The sequence below is a fragment of the Lemur catta genome, chromosome 19, assembly GCF_020740605.2.
Source record: "Lemur catta isolate mLemCat1 chromosome 19, mLemCat1.pri, whole genome shotgun sequence".
Lineage (NCBI taxonomy): Eukaryota > Metazoa > Chordata > Mammalia > Primates > Lemuridae > Lemur > Lemur catta.
In genome coordinates, this window is record NC_059146.1 from 18,751,468 (window position 1) to 18,771,357 (window position 19,890).

The 19,890-nt window shown below is 42.1% G+C and overlaps 1 protein-coding gene across 2 annotated transcripts; it reads right to left on the bottom strand.

Moving 5' to 3' along the window:
- Positions 1-3,442: 3,442 nt before the first annotated feature.
- Positions 3,443-19,577, bottom strand: LOC123624578 (zinc finger protein 264). 2 transcript variants are annotated; one of them, XM_045532517.1, is made up of 4 exons: positions 19,138-19,577; positions 17,069-17,195; positions 11,721-11,816; positions 3,443-6,788 (listed from the first exon to the last, which is right to left on the bottom strand). In XM_045532517.1, the coding sequence occupies exons 1-4, from the start codon at positions 19,174-19,176 to the stop codon at positions 5,164-5,166; spliced, it is 1,887 nt and encodes a 628-aa protein (XP_045388473.1). In that variant the 5' UTR covers positions 19,177-19,577; the 3' UTR covers positions 3,443-5,163. The 2 variants fall into 2 exon arrangements, with proteins under 2 accessions (XP_045388473.1, XP_045388474.1); XM_045532518.1 differs by lacking the exons at positions 11,721-11,816; positions 17,069-17,195; positions 19,138-19,577 and adding an exon at positions 10,489-10,533.
- Positions 19,578-19,890: the final 313 nt, after the last annotated feature.

A 19,890-nucleotide genomic window follows, 5' to 3' on the forward strand; every position in this document is an offset into this window, starting at 1 on the left:
ATGAAAAATAAACAGCTGAAAAATATAAACACCAGCTGGGCATGATGGCTCACACCTGCAATCTTAGTACTTTGGTTGGCCGAGGCAGAAGGGTCACTTGAGGCCACTTCAAGACCAGCCCTGCGCAACATATCAAGGCCCCATCTCCCCAAAAAATAGAAAAATTAGCCAGGCACAACGTGGTGGCCACACCTGTAGTCCCAGCTATTTTCGAGGCTGAGGCAGGAAGATTACTTGAGTCTAGAAATTTGAGGTTGCAGCGACCTATGATAATGTCACTGCACTCCAGCCCACACAGCAGAGTGAGACCCTGTCTCAAAAAAAAAAAAAAAAAAGGCAAAAAGAAAAGTACAAAAACCAAAATGAAAAATCATCACTGGACAAGCTCTAAGCATGAGAATCAGTGGGATCAAAGAAAAACCAATAGCAATTAGTCAATATGAATAACAGAGAAAATAGACTACATAAAGAAAACTAAGAGCCTGAGGGACCTGTGGGACCATAACACAAGATCTACCATTGATGCCATTAGAATACTCAAAACAGATAAGTAACAGTGGGGATGAAAAAATATTTGAAGAAATGATGACTGAAAAATCCCCAAATGTGGCAAATGGCATAAACCTATAGAGATCAAAATGCTGAGCAAAGACTAAACAGGATAAACTCAAAAAATTCCATGCCTTACCCAGCAGGATCAAACTTCTGAACCCTATATATAGACAACGAAAAACACTCTGGATGCAGCTTGATAGAAATGATGCATTATGACTGGAGAACAATGGTTCCAATGGTAGCAGATTTCTCACCTGAAACTATGGTAGACAGAAGAAACAGACATATTTTCTCAAGTACTAAAAGAAAAAAAATTGTCAACCTCAAATATTGTATCCCACAATAATATCCTTCAGGAATAAAGGGACATAAAGACATTTTTAAAGGAAGAAAAACAAAGAACATCTGTCGTCAGCAGACCTAATCTAGAACAAAGACTACAAGAAGTTCACCAAATAGAAAGGAAATGTTAACAGAAGGTGGCTTGGGATTTCAAGAAGGGAAAAAAAAAAACCAAACAAACAATGGAATGGGTAAAGTAACATGCTTCTAATGACTGGTAAAATGTTTGACAGTTGAAGCAAAAATCACATCTTCCATCATGGTGCTCATTTTTTGAATAGAAATTACTTAAGACAATTATATTAATAGGTACAGTAAAGAGACCTAATGGAAGTAAGGTTTTTATACATCAAAGTGCTAAATTGTTGATAACATTAAACTATAATAAATTATATATGCACATTGTGATACTCAGAGCAATGATTAAAAAATAATGTAAAGATATATACAGATGGTTCCTGACTTATGATGGTTTGACCTACCAGCATTTGACTTTACAATGGTGCAAAAGCTATGTGCATTCAGTAGAAATCATACCTTAAAAATTTTTAATCCAAAACTCTTAGTAATAACTTTATTCTAAAATAGGCTTTGTTTTGATTTTGCCCAACTGTAGGCTAATTTAAGTTTTCTCAGCACATTTAAGGTAGGATTGGCTAAGCTATGATGTTCAATAGGTTAGGCATATTAAATGCATTTTCAACTTAAGAAATTTCCAACTTATATTGTGTTTACTGGGATGTAACCTCATCATAAGTCAAGGAACATCTGTACTAAAAATCACTACAACAGACATATTATATGAAATTGTAAAATAATTGGAAGTAACCCACAGGAAGACAAGTAAAAACCCCAAATAATAACAAAGACAGAAGAGGAACAATAAAAAGGGAACACAAACAAAAATCAAATCATAAAATGGCAGACATAAGCCCTAACATATTGATAATTATTTTAAATTTAAATGGTCTAAATATACCAATTAAAAGACAGAAATATGCAAAATGGATAAAAAAGCATGGCCTGAGTATATACTGCTCACAAGAAACTTGCTTCAAATGTAATAATATTGAAAAAGCTTAAAATAAAAAATATAAACAATGCAAACATTAAACCATGCAATAGTGACTGTATCAATATCAGAGTATTGATAAGAGTATTAATCGGAAAAAAGGACACTACAAAATGATAAAATGGTCAATACACTAAGACCTAACAAACGTACATGTGTTATATACCCAACAATACAGCTTTTAATTCTGTGAAAAAAGTGATAGAACTTAAAGGAGAAACAGATAATTCCACAATTATAACTCAAAACTTGAACAGCTCTCTCTCAGCAATTTACAGAAATACTAGACAGAAAATCAGCAAGGATACAGCAAATCTGAATGACACCACCAACCAACAATATATAGACATTTATAGAAACTCCAGGTTTCTATATATGTATGACAGCAAAACACACATTCTTTTCAAGTAGCCATACAGAACAAGATAGACCATATCCTGGGCCATTAAAAAATGTCAACATATTTAAACAGATCGCAGATCAAATGTGAAACAAATTAGAAATCAATAACAAATTGCATGAAATACTCCAAACACTAGAAAATTAAACAACATACTTCTAAATAATTCATGGGTTAGAGAGGATGTCTCAAAAAAATCAGTATTAAAACTGAATAAAATGTAGTAAAAACATACTAAAACTTGTGGGATGAAGCTAACAGTGAGTGCCATGAAGTAAATTTATAGAACTGAATGCTTACATTGAAAAAGCAAAAAGCCTCAAATCAATAATCTAAATGCCCACCTCAAGAAATTACTAAAAAACAAATATGACCAAAGCAAGAATACTATAATACAGATCAGAGCAGAAATCAGTAAAACTAAGAACAGAAACATAAAGAAAAATCAATGATATAAAGTGCTGATTCATTGAAGTAATCAATAAAAGCGATAAATGTCTAAGAAAAAAGAGAATAAAGAGCAGACAGATGTCCAATATCAAACATAAAATGGATATAAGTACAGACCCTGCTGATATCAAAATAAGCGAATGCTACAAATTAGAAAATTTACATGAAATGGAATTACTTCAAAAGGATAAAATATCAAAATTTATTACATAAGAAATAGGGACTCTAAATAGTTCTGTACCTATCCAGTAAAATAAATAGGTAATTAAAAAGCTTCCGAAAGGAAAATCTCCAGGCCAAATGGTTTAGTAGAGAATGTTATCCAACTTATTAAAAGAACAAATAACACAAATTCGACAGTCTTTCAAAAAACAAAAGAGAACTCCTTCCAATTCATGTTAGGAGGTCAGGATCACCTAGACATCAAAACCAGACATGAGAACTTTAAAAAACAAAGAAACAAAAAAGAAAGCAAAACAAAACAAACAGAAATAAAGAGCTACATATCATTAGTCAAAAAATTAGAGGGAAACTTCCTCAACAGAATAAAAGCAAATGAAAATAGAAAAATTAGTTGGGTGTGGTGGCACGTGCCTGTAGTCCCAGCTACTTGAGAGGCTGAGGCAAGGGGATCACTTGAGCCCCGGAGTTTGAGGTTGCGGTCAGCTATGAGGAGGCCACTGCACTCTAGCCGAGGTGACAGTGACCCTGTCTTCAAAACCAAAAGCAAAAACAACAAAAAAACAAGCAAACGGAATGATGTCAAATGACATATAAGATCAATCATACTCCAGAAACAAGGATGGATACAAGGCTGGCTCAATACTCAAAACCCTATCAATTATATTACTAGGCTGTAGAGGGAAAATCACGTGATCATATCAAATTGATGGAGAAGCAGCATTTGACAAATCTAACACTCATTCATAACAACTTAGAAACTCAGCAAACTAGGAACAGAGGGGAATTTTCTATATTTGATAAAGAACATCTATTAATAAAATGTACAATATTATCCTATTCAACATTATAATGGAAGTTCTAGCTTCTGCAATAAGATAAAAAAAGGCAATAAAAGGTATGATGAAAGAAAGAAAACTGTACTTGCAGATGACATTTTTACATAGAAAATTCCAAGGATTCTGTTTAAAAAATGGCAAAAAATATGAAGTAAGTGTTTTTAACAAGGCTGCAGGACAGCAAAACATCCAAAAGTAATTATATTTCCGTATACTACCAAACATCATATGGAAGTGACAGTTTAAATACCAATGCCATTTACAATCACTCAAAAAGAAAAACCCACCAAAAAAAACAAAAACAAAAACCCAAAAGAACTCTCTAGATGCAAATTTTAACAAAAATGTGTAGGTTCTATGTGCTGAAAACTGTAACACTAATGAAGTAAATTGAGGAGTACTTAACTACATGAAAAGACTTACTGTATTTGTGAACTGTAAGACTTCACATGGTAAACATACCAATTCTCAACAAATTATAGATTTAACTCAATTTCTGTGAAAATCTGAGCAAGATATCTTAATAAATTATACATTTATAAAGTTTATTATAGACAAACTAATCCTAAATTTATATGTAAAGTAAAAGGAACCAGAAATGCTAATTCAACTTTAAATAACAAAAGGGAATCACTTTACCCAATTTAAAAATTTACCATATAACTATAGCAATCAAGTAAACCAACAGATGGGGATCAAAAAGTTTGAGTGTTACATTTTTAAACTCACTTGAAACAAGGGTTTGTTTTTCTAAAAATTCAAGCCTTAAATAGTCTTAACTGGTGAAATAAAATGTGCCCATTCATATATATATCTTTACTGCCTTAAACTAAGTATTTCATGGCTCAAGATCCCTATTTTATCATAAAAGTTGTTTCTCAAGAGTAAAGACTATTGTGGAACACAGAAGATGTACTTTATAAAAGTTTGCAGACTTGCCCTCAATTAATTCTCCTGACACTAGACAGCAATGAATGCAGATACAAGAAACAAAGAGGGTAAAGGCCCTTTACCTCTGAAACACTTCCCTTGCCCTAAATAAACTAAGGAATCAATGACAAAGTGCCATAGGCTTGGTAGAGCAGTCTGAAAAGATCTGTGCTTGTATTTCATCTTCTATGTCTCCTCCTTTTTAAAATAATTCCTGAGATAAAACTGCACTGTAAACTAAGGAGAAAGAAGTAGCTGAGTTTTTCCTATTTGTACAATAACCACTGGGTGTCTCTGCAGCATGAATTCACAGATGGAGAATAAGGCTCTAGGCTGGGTCAATTTCTACTATGACACTTTAGATGACAAGTAATATTCTGTAACAGAAGGATTTCTCACGGTGAAGACACTTGTGGGGTTTCTCTTTGGTATGCATGATCAGATGCAGTTGTTTCCCCTGGCAAAAGGTTTGCCTCAGTGGTTACATTCATAAAGTCTTTCCCCAAAAGGAGTTCGCGAAGGGTAACTGAGGTTTGCACACTTGTAAAAGGTCTTGCCACGTTTGTTACACTGATAGAGTTTCTGCCAGTATGCATCCTTTGATGCTGAGCGAGGGATGAGCTGCGACTGAAGGCCTTTCCACATTCATTACACTTATAGGGTTTCTCTCCAGTGTGGATGATGGAGTGCCGAATGAGGTTTGTGCTCCAGCAAAAGGATTTCCCACACTCATCACATTCGTAAGGCTTCTCTCCACTATGAATCCGCTTGTGTCTTGTGAGGCCTGACATGCGGGTGAAGGCCTTTCCACACTCTACACACTCATAGGGCTTCTCTCCAGTGTGGATGCTAAAGTGGCGAATGAGATCTTTCCGATTGCTAAAGGCTTTTCCACATTCTTTACACTCAAAAGGTTTTTCTCCAGTGTGGGCCCTTTTATGAAGGATAAAAGTAGAACAGTGGGTGAAGGCCTTTCCACATTCACTGCACACAAAAGGCTTCTCCCCGGTGTGAATCCGCTGGTGCCTCTTAAGGTATGACCTGTGGTTGAAGGCCTTCCCACACTCGAGGCACTCAAAGGGCTTCTCCCCAGTGTGGATAACATAGTGGTGAACAAGAGCTGCGCTCTCCAAAAAGACTTTCCCACATTCACTGCACTCATAGGGCTTCTCCCCAGTATGAGTCTGCTGGTGCCACATGAGGTATGACCTATGTTTGAAGACCTTGCCACACTCCAAGCACTCATAGGGATTCTCACCACTGTGGACAACATAGTGTCGAAGAAAACCTGGTCTATGTCGAAAGACTTGTCCACATTCTGTGCACACAAAGGATTTTTCTCCAGTGTGTCTCCTTTTATGCAAGACAAAATTGGATCGGTGGGTGAAGGCCTTTCCACACTCATTGCACTTATAAGGCTTCTCTCCACTGTGAATCCTCTGGTGCTGAGTAAGGTATGATTTGCGGTTGAAGGCCTTTCCACATTCCATGCACTCATAGGGCCTCTCGCCAGTGTGGATCATGTGGTGCTGAAGAAGATGTGTGCTCTTAATAAAGGTTTTCCCACATTCTGTGCATTCATAGGGCTTCACTCCAGAGTGAATTTTCTCATGTCCAGCAAGGAGGTGTTTCTTGTTGAAGACTTTTCCACATTCATTGCATTTAAAGATATTTTCCTCTTCCTGAGGCATGGGCTCTTTACCTGATCCACTTGAGTTAAGGCTATGGACTGTATCTCTTGGACAGACTTGCTCTTGTATCATCCTGGAACATGCACCACCAGCTGTCCCTAACTCAACACATTCAGGGTTCCTTTTCCCAGCAAGCTTCTCCTTCTCAGGATCTATCCCTGGTCTCAACTGTTCTTCGTGCATTTCACATGGCCCATTCTGATACCTGGCTTGCCCCAGTTGGGAGTCCCCTGAGGCTCTCTGTGTTAGTTCTTCTCGCAGTGAGACTCTTCCAGGGAAGGCTGGCTCACAAGTGGTAGGTTCTGGGGTCTTAGGTTTTTCTTTGTCCCCTGAAAGAAATCCAAGACATAAAATGGCCTGTTACTAATGATAAGAATGAAGAAACAAAATTACCATTTCTGTGAAAAACTGAAGATGAAAATACAACTTCTGTGTCTGTTATGCTCTGTATCTCTGAAACTTGAAAGTTGGGTTTGCAAATTCTTTCTTTCCTGGTCCTGGGACTCCAGCTATCTTAAAATGGAGACCCAGGAGGATAGGATGGGTCAAGGGACAGTGAGTCCGTAGTGGAGTCACCTTCACAATTCCAGAATGGACATGGGCAGAGTAACAATGACACTGCATGATAAGTTTCCTCTAGGATAGGACATTCCATGTTGGTACAAGAACACTAGGAAAAGGCACGTAATGCAACCCACATAGAAGATACAAGTGTGCAATAAAAAATTAATTCCCCAAGGAAATGTTTGGGTTTTTTCCGAAGTCATGGGAAGTAACCTCTAAATACTGGGTATTTCCAGAATGTCTTTTACATTGATAGTCAGCTCCCAGGGCCATATTTGATAGTTTATGCAAACAGGTATAACTCATTATAGACATCTAAACAGTTTATCCTGAAGAGATGACTGAGGCCAAGGTCTGGACAAAGTCACAACATAACAGCTTAATCTGTGGAAAATGAAGGAGAGCTGAAGATTGAGCCACAATGGATAATGATTCAATCAAATGTGCTTATGTAATGAAGCTTCAATAAAATTCTGGACATTGAAGCTCTGGTAAGTTTCCTGGGTTCGTAACACTCCAAGCCTGTACTGCCATATACCAAGGCTGGGACACAGTGAGTCCCTGAGAGACTGAGGCCTCGTGTTGGGAACCTTTCCAGCCATACATTCTGCATCTCTTCTAATTTGTACCTTTTGTCTGTAATAAACATGATTGTGAGTAAAATAGGTTTTAGGGAGTTTTGTGAGTCTTTTATCAAATTTGTGAACCTGAGGATGGTTTTGGGAAATCCAGAACTTGTAGTTGGTATCAGAAGAGTTAGACAGACCTGGCAGTCTTAGAGGACTATATCCACAACCTTGTGTTAGGCTAATCCTAGACAGGAAAAGAGGGGAAGTTTCCCAATAAGAGTTGCCCAGTGAAGTGAGTCTTACTGGCCACAAAGGAGTTGCCATAAAGACAAAGCAGGAAGGACACCAAAGCCCTGGAAGACAGAATGTCCAAAGAAACTGCAGTATGGTGTTGATGAAAATCCAGGGACAATCCAGGGACAGGTGGGGATAGAGGGGAAGCTGAGCTGGGTGACAGTGAAAGTCACAAGACCACTGCCAGTTGGGACAGGGCTCATAAGGCAGGAGGTAAGCAAGCTCTAGTGGAACATATTGAGTCTGGTATGCCTGAAAACAAGCTTGGTGAAAAGATCAGCAAAATGCACATGACTGAGATAGAGAAAACTGTAACACACTAATTAAAGATAATAAAGATCTATGTCAATACAGAATTTAATATATACTTATAACAGAGGGAACCATCTGGAAAAGGGTAAAATATTTTCAAAGTTGTCTCTTTAAAACCTCCCTGACTCTTCTTCAGAATTAAAACCTGTATTCCTGCCCAAGGCCAGTGGTTGGGAGGGGCAGGGGAGCATCCTTTGTTCTTTGTATCACAGGAGATGGCTCCAACAGAACTGTGCTGGCAAAAGTCACAAGATTATTTTCACTGGAGATGGGACAGATCAGAATCATCAACTGTAGGTAAACAACAATACCCTGAAGCTGAAAACCCTCCCTTTAAAAGCTCTGTATTTCTGCTTACAGACAGGACAATGGTACTTTAAGATGGGAGTCTGCCATTCTCCTCATTTGCCAGCAAATTAATAAACTCCCCTTTCCTTCTCCTCAAAACACTTGTCTTCATTCTTCCAAAGCAACCTTGGGGATAAGTGCTGAAGTTTTGGTAACAAACTGACAATTCTTGCCAAATCCATATTATAAATTCAATATAATTCTCTGTAAAATAACAACTATATTTTATCATGGAATTGACAGTCTATTGAATTCAGTAAATGAAGCTAGAAAAACTGGCTACCCACATGGGTAATAAAAACAATTGCATTATTATTTCACTATATACTCTAAATCAACTTCATTGATGAAACTTAAATGCCAAATGACAAGGTTTAAAACTTTTAGAATAAGAGAAATAAGAGCATCTTTACAGCCAGGCATGGTGTTCACACCTGTAATCTCAGCACTGTACAAGGATCGCTTGAGACCAGCTTTAGCAACATAGTGAGACCCCATCTCTACAAAATTTTAAAAAATTAGCCAGGTGTGGTAGTATACACCTGTAGTCCCAGCTACTTGGGAGGCTGAGCCAGAAGGATTACTTGAGCCCAGACATTTGAGGTTGCAGTGAGGTACAATGATGGCACTGCACCCTAGCCCAGGCAACAGAGCAAGATGCTGCCTCAAGCAAAAAAATTAATAAGCAAGAATACCTTTTCAATATTAAAGTAAAGCAACATTTTTTATGTAAGACAAAAAAACATTAATTGTCTAAGAAAAGTCATGAATTAGACCCTTTCCTTTCCTGTTCCTACAATAAAAAAAGAGAAAACCCCAGAAAAGTCATAAATTAGACTACACTAAAATAACCTTTATTGAACAAAAGATACCTTAAAGAGAGAAATGACAAAGTTAAAAACTAGAATATATCTGAAGCATAAACTGACAAAAGTATCAGGCATGCACATAGAATACCTACAAATGAAAAAGAGAAAGGCAAACAAGTTAATAGAAAATTAGGCATTTATCATGAAATGATAAATGATTTATGTTTCAAACAAGAAAACACAAATTGGCAAGAAATCATAAGTTTCTAAAACATTTTAGCAATGATGGAAATGCAAATCAAGAGAACATGAGAGAAAAATAGGAACCAAGGCAAGATGGCAGACTAGAAGCAACCTGCACATACTGTTCTCACAGGGAGGATCTAAAGTGGCGAGTACACATTCACCTTCAGATCAAATGTCTAAGAGACAGCAGTGGGAATCAACAGTTAGGCAACAACATGCTCCCAAAGTGAAGGAAAGGAAAAGTGAGGTGACCTGCATGGCAGGATCAGAAGTATGCAGGGAAGGTGCCTACACATGGGGAAAGAAGAGAAGAGAACCCTGGGGTTCCATACTCCCTCCATGGACACTGCAATCAGAGCTGCAGGAGGTCCCCTCCACAGCAGCAGGCTGCTGGGCTGTAACAGGGGGCTGACTGGAGACCATGCAGCAGCACTGCTCTGGAGAGGAGGCATAGCAGGTTCCCGATGGCTTACAAACCCTGGGCGCTACAGCTGGCTAAATTTTGAGGTCCCAGTCACAGAGCGCTGCATCTATCTGCAGGGTTATATCCATTGTTGCTGCCTCCCCATCAGCCTTGCTGGGCTCGGAAGAAAGCGGGGAAACTGGGAGCTCTTGTGCACCCCCACTACCACTGGAGGAGCCGGGAAAAGTGGGTGCCCACAGACCTGGCATCTACTGCTGCCATGTGGGCAGCCCCACCCAGCCACAGCTGCCATAAGACCTGGGCAGAGAGAGGGCCCATGACCCCAGACACGCCTTGCTGCTGCCTGGGTGGCACCACCACTGCTAGACATGGGTGGGATGAATGCTCACTACGTGTGTGCCAATCACCCATGACAACCACAGAGCAGGGGAGATGCAGGAGAGCAAGAGTGCTAAAGACTCACAGTGCATCCACACCTCTCCTGCCTGATCAATCTTCTGGAGTAGGACTCAAGCACATCATCCAGGGATCTCTCACTGTCTTCACTGAGCAACAGAGTTCCCAGCAGAGCAGAACAAGTGTACTGCAAAGCTATCTGTGTTTCTGTGTTGAGCTTACAGAAGAGGTTTCAGGTGAGAAGCCAGCATCAGAATTCTAGCAACATGGAAAGGAAAAACAGGCTGTTTCGATACCCCCAAAAGATCACAATAGTTCGCCAGCAATGGATTCCAACAAAAGGAAATTGTGGAAATGTCAAATATGGAATTCAGAATATGCACGGGCAAGTGTGATGAATGGGAATGAATGAGAAAGTTGAAAACCAATGCAAATGAACCAAAAATAAAATTCAGGACATGAATGAAAAATTCACTAAAGAGATAGATAATGTAAGAAAAAACATAACAACTTTCAGAAATGAAAGAGTCATTTAGGGAATGTCAAAATATAGTAGAAACTTAACAACAGACCACACCAAACAGAAGAAAGAATTTCAGGGAACAGACTGACTGCAGTAGACACTAGATGATCACCAAACCATTTGCTCTTCTCCTTGGACACGCAGCTGAGCCACATTTCTCAGATCTGTGGACCCAGTGTAGCCAAATCCCTACCTCCTACGGATAGAATGTCAGGTGAATTGGTGCTTCTGGAAGTGGTTGTGACTTCCCTTCCTCTTAATTCTCTGCCAGCAGGAGGACGTCAACACAACCTTAAACAAAGGCTGATGACAGAAGGTACCTGGGCCCCTGAATTACCGTATGCTACAGAGCTCCCCATAGATCCACACAGACCTTAGTATGAATGAAAAAAATAGTTTTCCTATGCTGAACCACTAAGATTTTAGAGTTTGTTTGCAACAGCAGCTAGTGTTAACTTGTCAGAACTTATATTCAAAGACATGAGATCATGCAACTTCACTAGAGCCAAAGAGCTGGTGATGGACAAGACAGGTTTCAGACCCACACAGTTGGAGCCCTGAGACAGATGCCCGTTCATCCACTTCACTTGTCCCCAGGGATGAAGACACATGTGATGGGGATGGGAGGAAAAAGGGACCACAGGTCAAAAGGCCCCAGGGCTCCCAAATTCCTGGAGAGGCCACAACAAGAAGCTTCCCTGAGATTTCAGGGCCAGTGTTCTCCTCCCAGTTTCAAGCCTGCAGAGCCTCCCAGCTGCCCAGAACTTGGCTCCTACCTGGACAGAGTCCTTGGAAGAGGTCTTTCCTTACTGTCCATGGCTCCTGCCCATGCTCTAGTTGGTAGATCAGCTCAGGTCTGGGAACAGGACATCCTGTTTGCGGAGAAAGAAATTGGACATGTGGATTCTGATGAAAAAAAATAAAGACCTTCCATCAGCAGCACAATTCACAATTGTAAAGATGTGGAAACAACCCAAGTGCCCATCAATATATGAGTGGATTAATAAAATGTGGTATGTGTATACCACAGAGTTCTACTCAGCCACAAAGAATAATGGTGATATAGCACCTCTTGTATTATCCTGGATAGAGTTAGAACCCATTCTACTAAGTAAAGTATCCCAAGAATGGAAAAACAAGCACCACATGTACTCAGAAACTAAAATCCACTGCTTCAGGAGACTAAAAGCCTAAAACAAGAAAAAAGAAAGAAGTAAAAGGGAAAAAGTCTATGGCTTTAGGCAGCTATAAGCTCAAAAGGTAAGGGGGGGGGGAGGGACTTTAAACGTACTACGCAAATGCCAGGTTTAGCAAACATAATATTAGTCCTAGATTATTCAGTTTTAAAAATAACAAAAAAACTCTAAATACAGAGGGGAGAAAATAAAAGATTAACTAAATAAATTATATACAAAAAAATTTTAATGTAAATGAACTGTACATGTATAATAAGTAAATGAAAACAATGTCCATAATTTAACCCAATTGGAAACCCAAAAATTATATTCCAAAAATTTGTAGCAAATTACATGGTAATTATATGTAGCACATATATAAAAAATATACAGTAAAAAGTTTATATTATAAACATGAAAAGATGGTACCAGTTTGCTTTTGTGCCTGCACAAGATAGGCTCTAAATTAACTTTAGAATTTGCTAAAATGTACCGACAAAACTTCATAGATTTAATCAATGCTAGGGTTCAAATTATATTTATACCTGGGAATCTCACTAAATTTAAAAAGTAATTAAACATAAAATAGACAAAAAATAGGTATGCCTCACGTTAACTGTAGCCTTACCTAAATTTGCCCCAGCCACATCACCCACTGTTCTAAAATATCCCATATTGGGCATAGATGATCTGACACTAATTACAAAAAAACCTAATTAATAAAGAGGTGATTATCTCTACTGCTTTTCTATTCCACCACCCAACTGTCTATCCTTAAACCTGGGGAAAATAAGGGGCACCTCATAGTGGGTTACTATCACCTAAGTGCCGTGGTCTCTTCCATTACGGTCCCATTATGGACTGAGTTATGTTCCTTCAAATTTATGTTGCACCTCTAAGCCCCAAAGTGACTGTACTTTGAGATAGGGACTTCAAGAAGGTAATTAAGGTTAATTGAGTCCCTCAGGTGAGTCCTAATCTGGAAGGACTGGCGTCCTTAGAACAAGAGGAAGACAGGAACTCTCTCGGAGAGCCACAAAGGAAAGAAAGGCCATGTGAGGACAAAGCAAGAAGGTGGCCAGGAAGAGCCCTCACCAGAAATCGACTGGCTAGCACACTGATTGGCTGGCACATTGATCCAGGGCTTCTAGCATCTAGAATTGTGAGAAAATAAATTCCTGTTGTTTAGGCCATGTAGTCTATGGTATTTTGCATGGCAGCCAGAGCTAACACAGTCCTCACACCAATATGATTAAAATTACTAACTCTATCCAATCAACAATCGGTAAGTATTTTGCCCTTATACACTGTGCTGACACGTTCTGTTCAGTGCCTAGTTCAATAGCCCCTCAGCCAGTTTGCCTTCACCTCCTAAAGGAGACAATACATTTTTCATAGGCCACCTGTGAGGAACTTCAGCAGCTTTGCCACCACACACAATCTTTGAAGACAAGAACTTACATCTACCTTTCTCCAGAAGCACAGGGATATCATGCTGACAGCACCCTCCTCCAAGGAGATTCATTTGACACGAGACTCCTTCACTAAAGACACTTCGGCAACTTCTTCTCATGCCTCCTGGACTTTATACTGTTTTAGGGCAACATATGCCATACTTTTAGAAAACCTCCACTATCATCACCATAACCTTTAATATGATGTCAAAACAACAGAGGACCAATTGTATTATTCATGTTTTTAAAGTTCTTTCCATTATTTTATGTTTTCATATTTTGGGGACCTTGTAGACCTGGAGATTCTCCCCTCAGGCCTATCTAACCCCTAAAGATAATATCAACTTTCTAGGAGCACCCATTTCAGAAGCAAACCAACCAGTCCAAAGCCATACAACCAACTACCTCCTTTAACTCTCACATACCAATACAATATTTCTTCTGCCCCAAATGAACCCAGAGACAGACACCAGACAACTAGGGACAGTTGTACCTAATAGCTCTGAGTCCATCACAAATATTTTTTTTTTTTTTTGAGACAGAGTGTCACTTTGTTGCCCTGGCTAGAGTGAGTGCCATGGCATCAACCTAGCTCACAGCAACCTCAAACTCCTGGGCTTAAGCAATCCTACTGCCTCAGCCTCCCGAGTAGCTGGGACTACAGGCATGTGCCACCATGCCCGGCTAATTTTTTCTATATATATTTTAGTTGGCCAGCTAATTTCTTTCTATGTTTAGTAGAGACGGGGTCTCGCTCTTGCTCAGGCTGGTCTTGAACTAATGACCTTGAGCGATCCACCCGCCTAGGCCTCCCAGAGTGCTCGGATTACAGGCGTGGGCCACCGCGTCGGGCCCAGAAATATTCAAATTAGCCACTCCTGTACCGTTTACTCTGCTCCACCTTTCCGTTCCACACAAACCCCAATAAAGTTCATGGCCTGTCCTTTCCCCTGCCTTGTGCTGACAACATTGGTGCAGCCCCATGTGGCCCTATGTGAGGTGGCAGGCCCCTTTATCTCAAGAGCTGTAATAAATTCTTCTTTCCGCCGGTCCTGGTGACTCACGCCTGTAATCCTAGCTCTCTGGGAGGCCGAGGCAAGCAGATCATTTGAGCTCAGCAGTTCGAGACAAGCCTGAGCAAGATGAAGACCCCGTCCCTATAATCTTAAAAGATCAATAAAAAAATAAAAATAAATAAATTCTTCTTTCACCAGCACTAACGTTTTCCATGTCGTCACTCAGACATCACTACAAATTAAAATCCCACAAATCCATACAATGACAATGCTGTGATGCCATTAAATGAGTGGAGCACGAGCAGTGCCTGGAACCGGCCTGACATCCAATCAGCACTCCAAGGATCTGAGCTGTGACCACGATTAATTGCTTTTCGTAAAAGTGGTCCACTTTTTATTTCTCTTAGGTTTCTTCGGAAAGGGAATCCTACATCACTTTGGTAAACAGAAAACCCAAAGTTGTTCGTCTTGGTGGAAGGTCACCATGAAAATGCAGCAGTAGGATCAAGACCCTGCGAGCTCATGCTGCCTGCTCGGGGCTGTGAGCCAGAGGCTGCTCCCTCTGTTGAAAAGGGGAAATTAGCAACAGTTTGTGGGATGTTAAGACTCAGCACTAAACCCAGACTTTCCCTCAACAACCCTCAGGAGGCTGGAGAGAGAAGAAATTAAAAGATGGCTTCCTCGGGGTGTCTGTAAATGCTAGTGGAAGTGTCCATGCAGCTACGAAACAGGGTTTCGCAGCCTCAGCATGATTGACATTTAGGTCCAGATAATTCCCTTTGGTGGGAAAAAGAGGAAGAAGATGTGTCGTGGGCATCACAAGGATGCTTAGCAGCATCTCACGTCTCTGTCCACTGGATGCCAGTTGCATCCTCATCCCACTTTTAACAACCAAAAACATTTCCACACGTTGCCCAGTGTACACTGAAGTGCATCATCATCCCTGCTATAAATAGGGTGAGGCGAGGAGGGTGTGATGGGAGAGGGGCCTCCCCGAGGTTTGGTGGTCAGGAAAGAGTGGGTGAGGCGGCGGTGACTGTATGAGGGGGTGGCCATGTGAAATGCTGAGATACCCCGAGAATACTCACCAGGTAAAGTGAACAGCAAGCACAAGGGGCTGAGGCTGGCGGGCACTTGGGGAAATAGCAAGAAGCCCAGCAAGGCTGGAGCAGGGTGAGCTCAGGGTGAAAGGACGTGAAGGGGAGTGAAGACGTTCGCAGGGTTAGAGGACTTTATTTAAAAAAAAAAAAAATTCATTATAAATTATCCAAATCAAACTTTTGTAATTTTGTTTTATCTTTTCTCATTGGCACAAAACATAATTCCAGGCCCTAAAAATAGTCATGTCTTACATTAAACTGAGTTTCAAGAATTGCTCTGGATTGGAACCCTCCTTTTCTCCAAACTGAATGGTCTCTGGTGATTATCTTCAAGCAGAGAATTGTCTATGCTGGTGTTTCTCACCTTTGCCGCTCCTGACATTTCTTTGTTGAGAGGACTGTCCTGTGCACTGTGTAGTGTTTAGCAGCATCTCTAGACTCCACCCACTCAATGCCAGTACCACCCACAGCCCAGGTGTGACAACAAAAAGTGACTGCAGACATTGCCAATGTCTCCTGGGAGGCAAAACAGCTAACTGTTGAGAAGCGCTGCTCTAAATCTCTCTTTCACACTAGCAGAGGCTCTCCGTCCTGTACTTAGGAAAGAGGAAATCACAAGGATGGCACATGAAAATAAAGAAGCCTCATGGTTGAGATTGTGTTGTTTAGAAAACAAAAGCCTCCTGGGGGTCTGTCTGACTCACCCCTTTCTTGGAGAACATCCCATCATGCCTGACCCTGTTAACTCAGCTGTGGAGGGAATGAATACCTGAGCCACCCAGGCTCCCTCAGTCAGATTCTTCTCTGGAACTCCAAAAAAGGGTCTCAGACAGAGGCCCATCTCTGCTGGGCACTGGGTGAGAGATTGGGGAAAGTACGGGCTTGGGAGAGGGTGGCAGCACTGGCTGCCTCAGGATACCCCACAGGGACCAGAGAAATAAAGATAAGGAATCTAGGGGTCAGAAAACAAGGCCTGGGGTGGCCACTCTTGCCCCAAACTCACTAAGGCAGAGAAAACTATACTGAATAGACAGTGACATGAGCAGACCCAGGGAGAGAAGCCAGGACACAACTGTGGGGGTTCTAGTTCCCATATCAGTCCCTTATTAAGGTGCAGGTGGAAATCCAACCTTTGGCTTCTGCAAAACACCCCACTGCCTTCTAACGCTTTCTTTTCCTTTGGCTGGAAGACATAGAATACTGTTTCTTGCCCAAAGAGACACATGGAGACTAGATAGGAAGCAGTGGGTCCAGAAAGTGAGAAGTTGTGGGAAGGAGGCAAGGCAGGTTCCACAGGCCTTCTTTACCAGCCAGGTCTGGAAGTAGAGGGTAGAAAGAAGAAGGCAGGTCCTCTGCATGGCGGAGGTGGAAGGCCTTACCCAGAGACACCAGGAGCCCACAGTTTTCCAGCATCACTTCCTGGTATAGGGTTCGCTGAGCTGGATCCAGCTGCCCCCATTCCTCTTTGGTGAAAGTCACGGCTACATCATCAAAGGTCACAGACATCTGGAAAGTCAAATAGAGGTAGTACCATTGACCTTTGGGCTGTTGAAGGTGATCAAGCAAAAAGGTTCAGAGATCAAGGCCTGAATCACTGAGCACCTCCTAAGGGCCAAGCTCTGTGCTGAGCTCAAGGGGGAGGTGGATGGTGCTTTAGAAATAATAATATAAAATAAGGGAAAGAAGCCTCATATATGGGCACTATTAGAGAATGATATAGGACAGTAGGAACAACTTGTGAACTGTGAGATGTAAACAACAAGGCCTCTAAGATATCAGGGGAATGAGGATATGATAATGATAAAAATAGCAATAATGGTAATAACAGCAGTGCTTGAGCCTCACTGGTTCAGCTAGGTGCCTGCCTCATGTCATAGGCTCCATATCCTGTGTTAAAGTGACTAAAAGTCCCCAGTTCTTAAGTCAAACTCTTGTGGTCTGAATCCAAACCCAGCTGTGTCACCTCTGAAACACTTCATTTGTCTGAGCCTTGACGTCTGGATCAATAGAATAGTTCCCACTTCACCAATAACACTGGCGAGATTTAAAGAAAAATTAAGGCTGGGTGCAGTGACTCATGCCTGTTATGCTAGCACTCTGGAGGCCAAGGTTAGAGGATCTCTTGAGGTCCGGAGTTTAAGACCAGCCTGAGAAAATCGACACCCATCTCTACAAAAAAACAGAGAAATTAGTCGGGCGTTGTGGTGTGAAGCTGTAGTCCCAGCTACTGGGGAGGCTGAGGCAAGAGGATCCCTTGAGCCCAGGGGTTTGAGGTTGCAGTGAGCTATGATGATGCCACTGCACTCTAGCCTGGGTGACAGAACAAAACTTTGTCTCAAAAAAAAAGAAGAAAAGAAAGAAAGAAAGAAAGAAAGAAAGGAAAATTATTCAATGTTGTGTGTGTTCTGGGATTTTTACTGATCCTTCCACAGTCCCTGAGATCAACACATCATCTTCGTGTGACAGTGACTTGAGGCTAAAGAAGCTGTACCGACTCACCCAGAGTCACACATCTTACCATTAGAGGATCTGCACACAGGCTAACTCTGGACCAGAGTCTAATAGTATAACTTGACACTTTATCATCAAAGTGAACCTAAAGTAATGAGGTTGTAAAGCATTTCCTCTCATTTTTTGCTATTAAATCTATCTCAATTACCGCTGAAAACATATCTATGCACATGGACAAAAGAAACCGAGCCCTCATCACCGATCTCACAAGAAAAGCACCAGAAGGGATGGCATGTACTTGGGGAATGACAGGGTCCAGACCAGCTTCCCACACCCTCTGCACTCTACCTGGGCCTCTCAGGCCCTCAGGAAATTCCACAATAAACCACTCATCTCTTTTTTCTTTGCTGAGTCCTGACTGCACTTGTCTCTGAGGCCAGGATACTTTAGGAGTAGAGACTACAACTGGCCAAGAATAATGCAGGGTGTGGCAATGAGAATAAGGGCCTTTGACGGGTCTGTACTAGCTGAACAAAAGGTGAAACATACAGGAAAAGACTACGTGATCTTGCCCTTCCTGTCTCAGCAGCCAGAGAAAACCATGGCAACCTCACAGACCCTCCTGGGCCTCCTTCAACAGACAATACACCTTGCCTCTGTCCACGCACTTTCCTCAGAGGCCTGGAATGCCCTACCCTCCAAACCCTCCAATGCCCCGTTGGAATGAGGTCCGGTCGACCAGGGTGGATGTTTGTATGATGTTTTATGATGGCAGCCTCCGAAGGAAGTATCATTCATTCTTTCCACAACTTACCGAGCTTCTTTCAGATGCTAACACCCTTTAGGGTTGGGGATAAATTAACTAACAAACCAGCTCCACATGCCAAAACGAAACACTGCAGAGATAAATCTACCGGATACCTTGGCTGCCACCCCTCCTGCAAGAACCGTCTCCGCCCAGGCAGGGGAGCAGCAATTGTGAAATCAGTTCACTCACCTGCGTCTGGTCCGTCAGTGACGACACCGCCGCTGCCATCACGGGACCCTGTGGGCCGCGCAGGACTAGGAGAGGCGAGCACCGGGGCGGCTCGGCTGAGCCCCTACCCGTGCCCTGCCCGGGCCGGGCGACCACAGTTGACGGCCGCACTTGGGTCCGCTGTATCCTTCGTGGAAATGGCGTACGAGGCCCAGGGCGCCGCCCTTGGCGACTGCGGGTCTGAACCGCGGGTGAGGAGAGGCCGCGGCCCGGCGGGCTACTAGGGAACACCCCTGCCACACAGGGTCTGGCTCGTCCAAAGGTGCGGCGGCAATCTCTATCCTTCTTCCCTACTCGGTCCTGACAAGCCTGGAACGCGGCTCCGACTCCGCTCCTCAGCAATTCAAGAACTCTCAAGACCAAGCGAAGGGAAAATGGCGTCAGCGGCAAACCACCCAGAAGTCCCGCCCCCGCCCGAGGGGGCGGCAGGAAATGGCCTATCCCGGGCCGTTATTGGCCCAGCGCCCGCCGCTCGCACGATGCACTGCCTTCTGGGTAATGTAGTTTCCCAGTATAGCCCACGGCAGGAGGAGTTGCTGACCCTGCGGGTTTTCCTCCGTGGGGAAGGCGCTGGAGGACCGAGCGTGGTCTCGGGCCCGCCTCTTTACGGTGGGCACAGCTTGGGAGCTGGGGCTGCGGGAACCAAGTGGCAGGGCCTGTCCATCCTTCGCCTGGGGAAATTAAGGCACGGGAGGTAGGGACATTTCGTCGTGT

Coding starts and splice junctions, on each gene's coding strand:
- LOC123624578 (XM_045532517.1), bottom strand. CDS start 19,176: ATGGCAGCGGCGGTGTCGTCACTGACGGACCAGACGCAG. Junction 17,196..19,137: donor CACTGACGGACCAGACGCAG/GTGAGTGAACTG, acceptor TTGACTTTCCAG/ATGTCTGTGACCTTTGATGA. Junction 11,817..17,068: donor TGGGCTCCTGGTGTCTCTGG/GTAAGGCCTTCC, acceptor CTCCGCAAACAG/GATGTCCTGTTCCCAGACCT.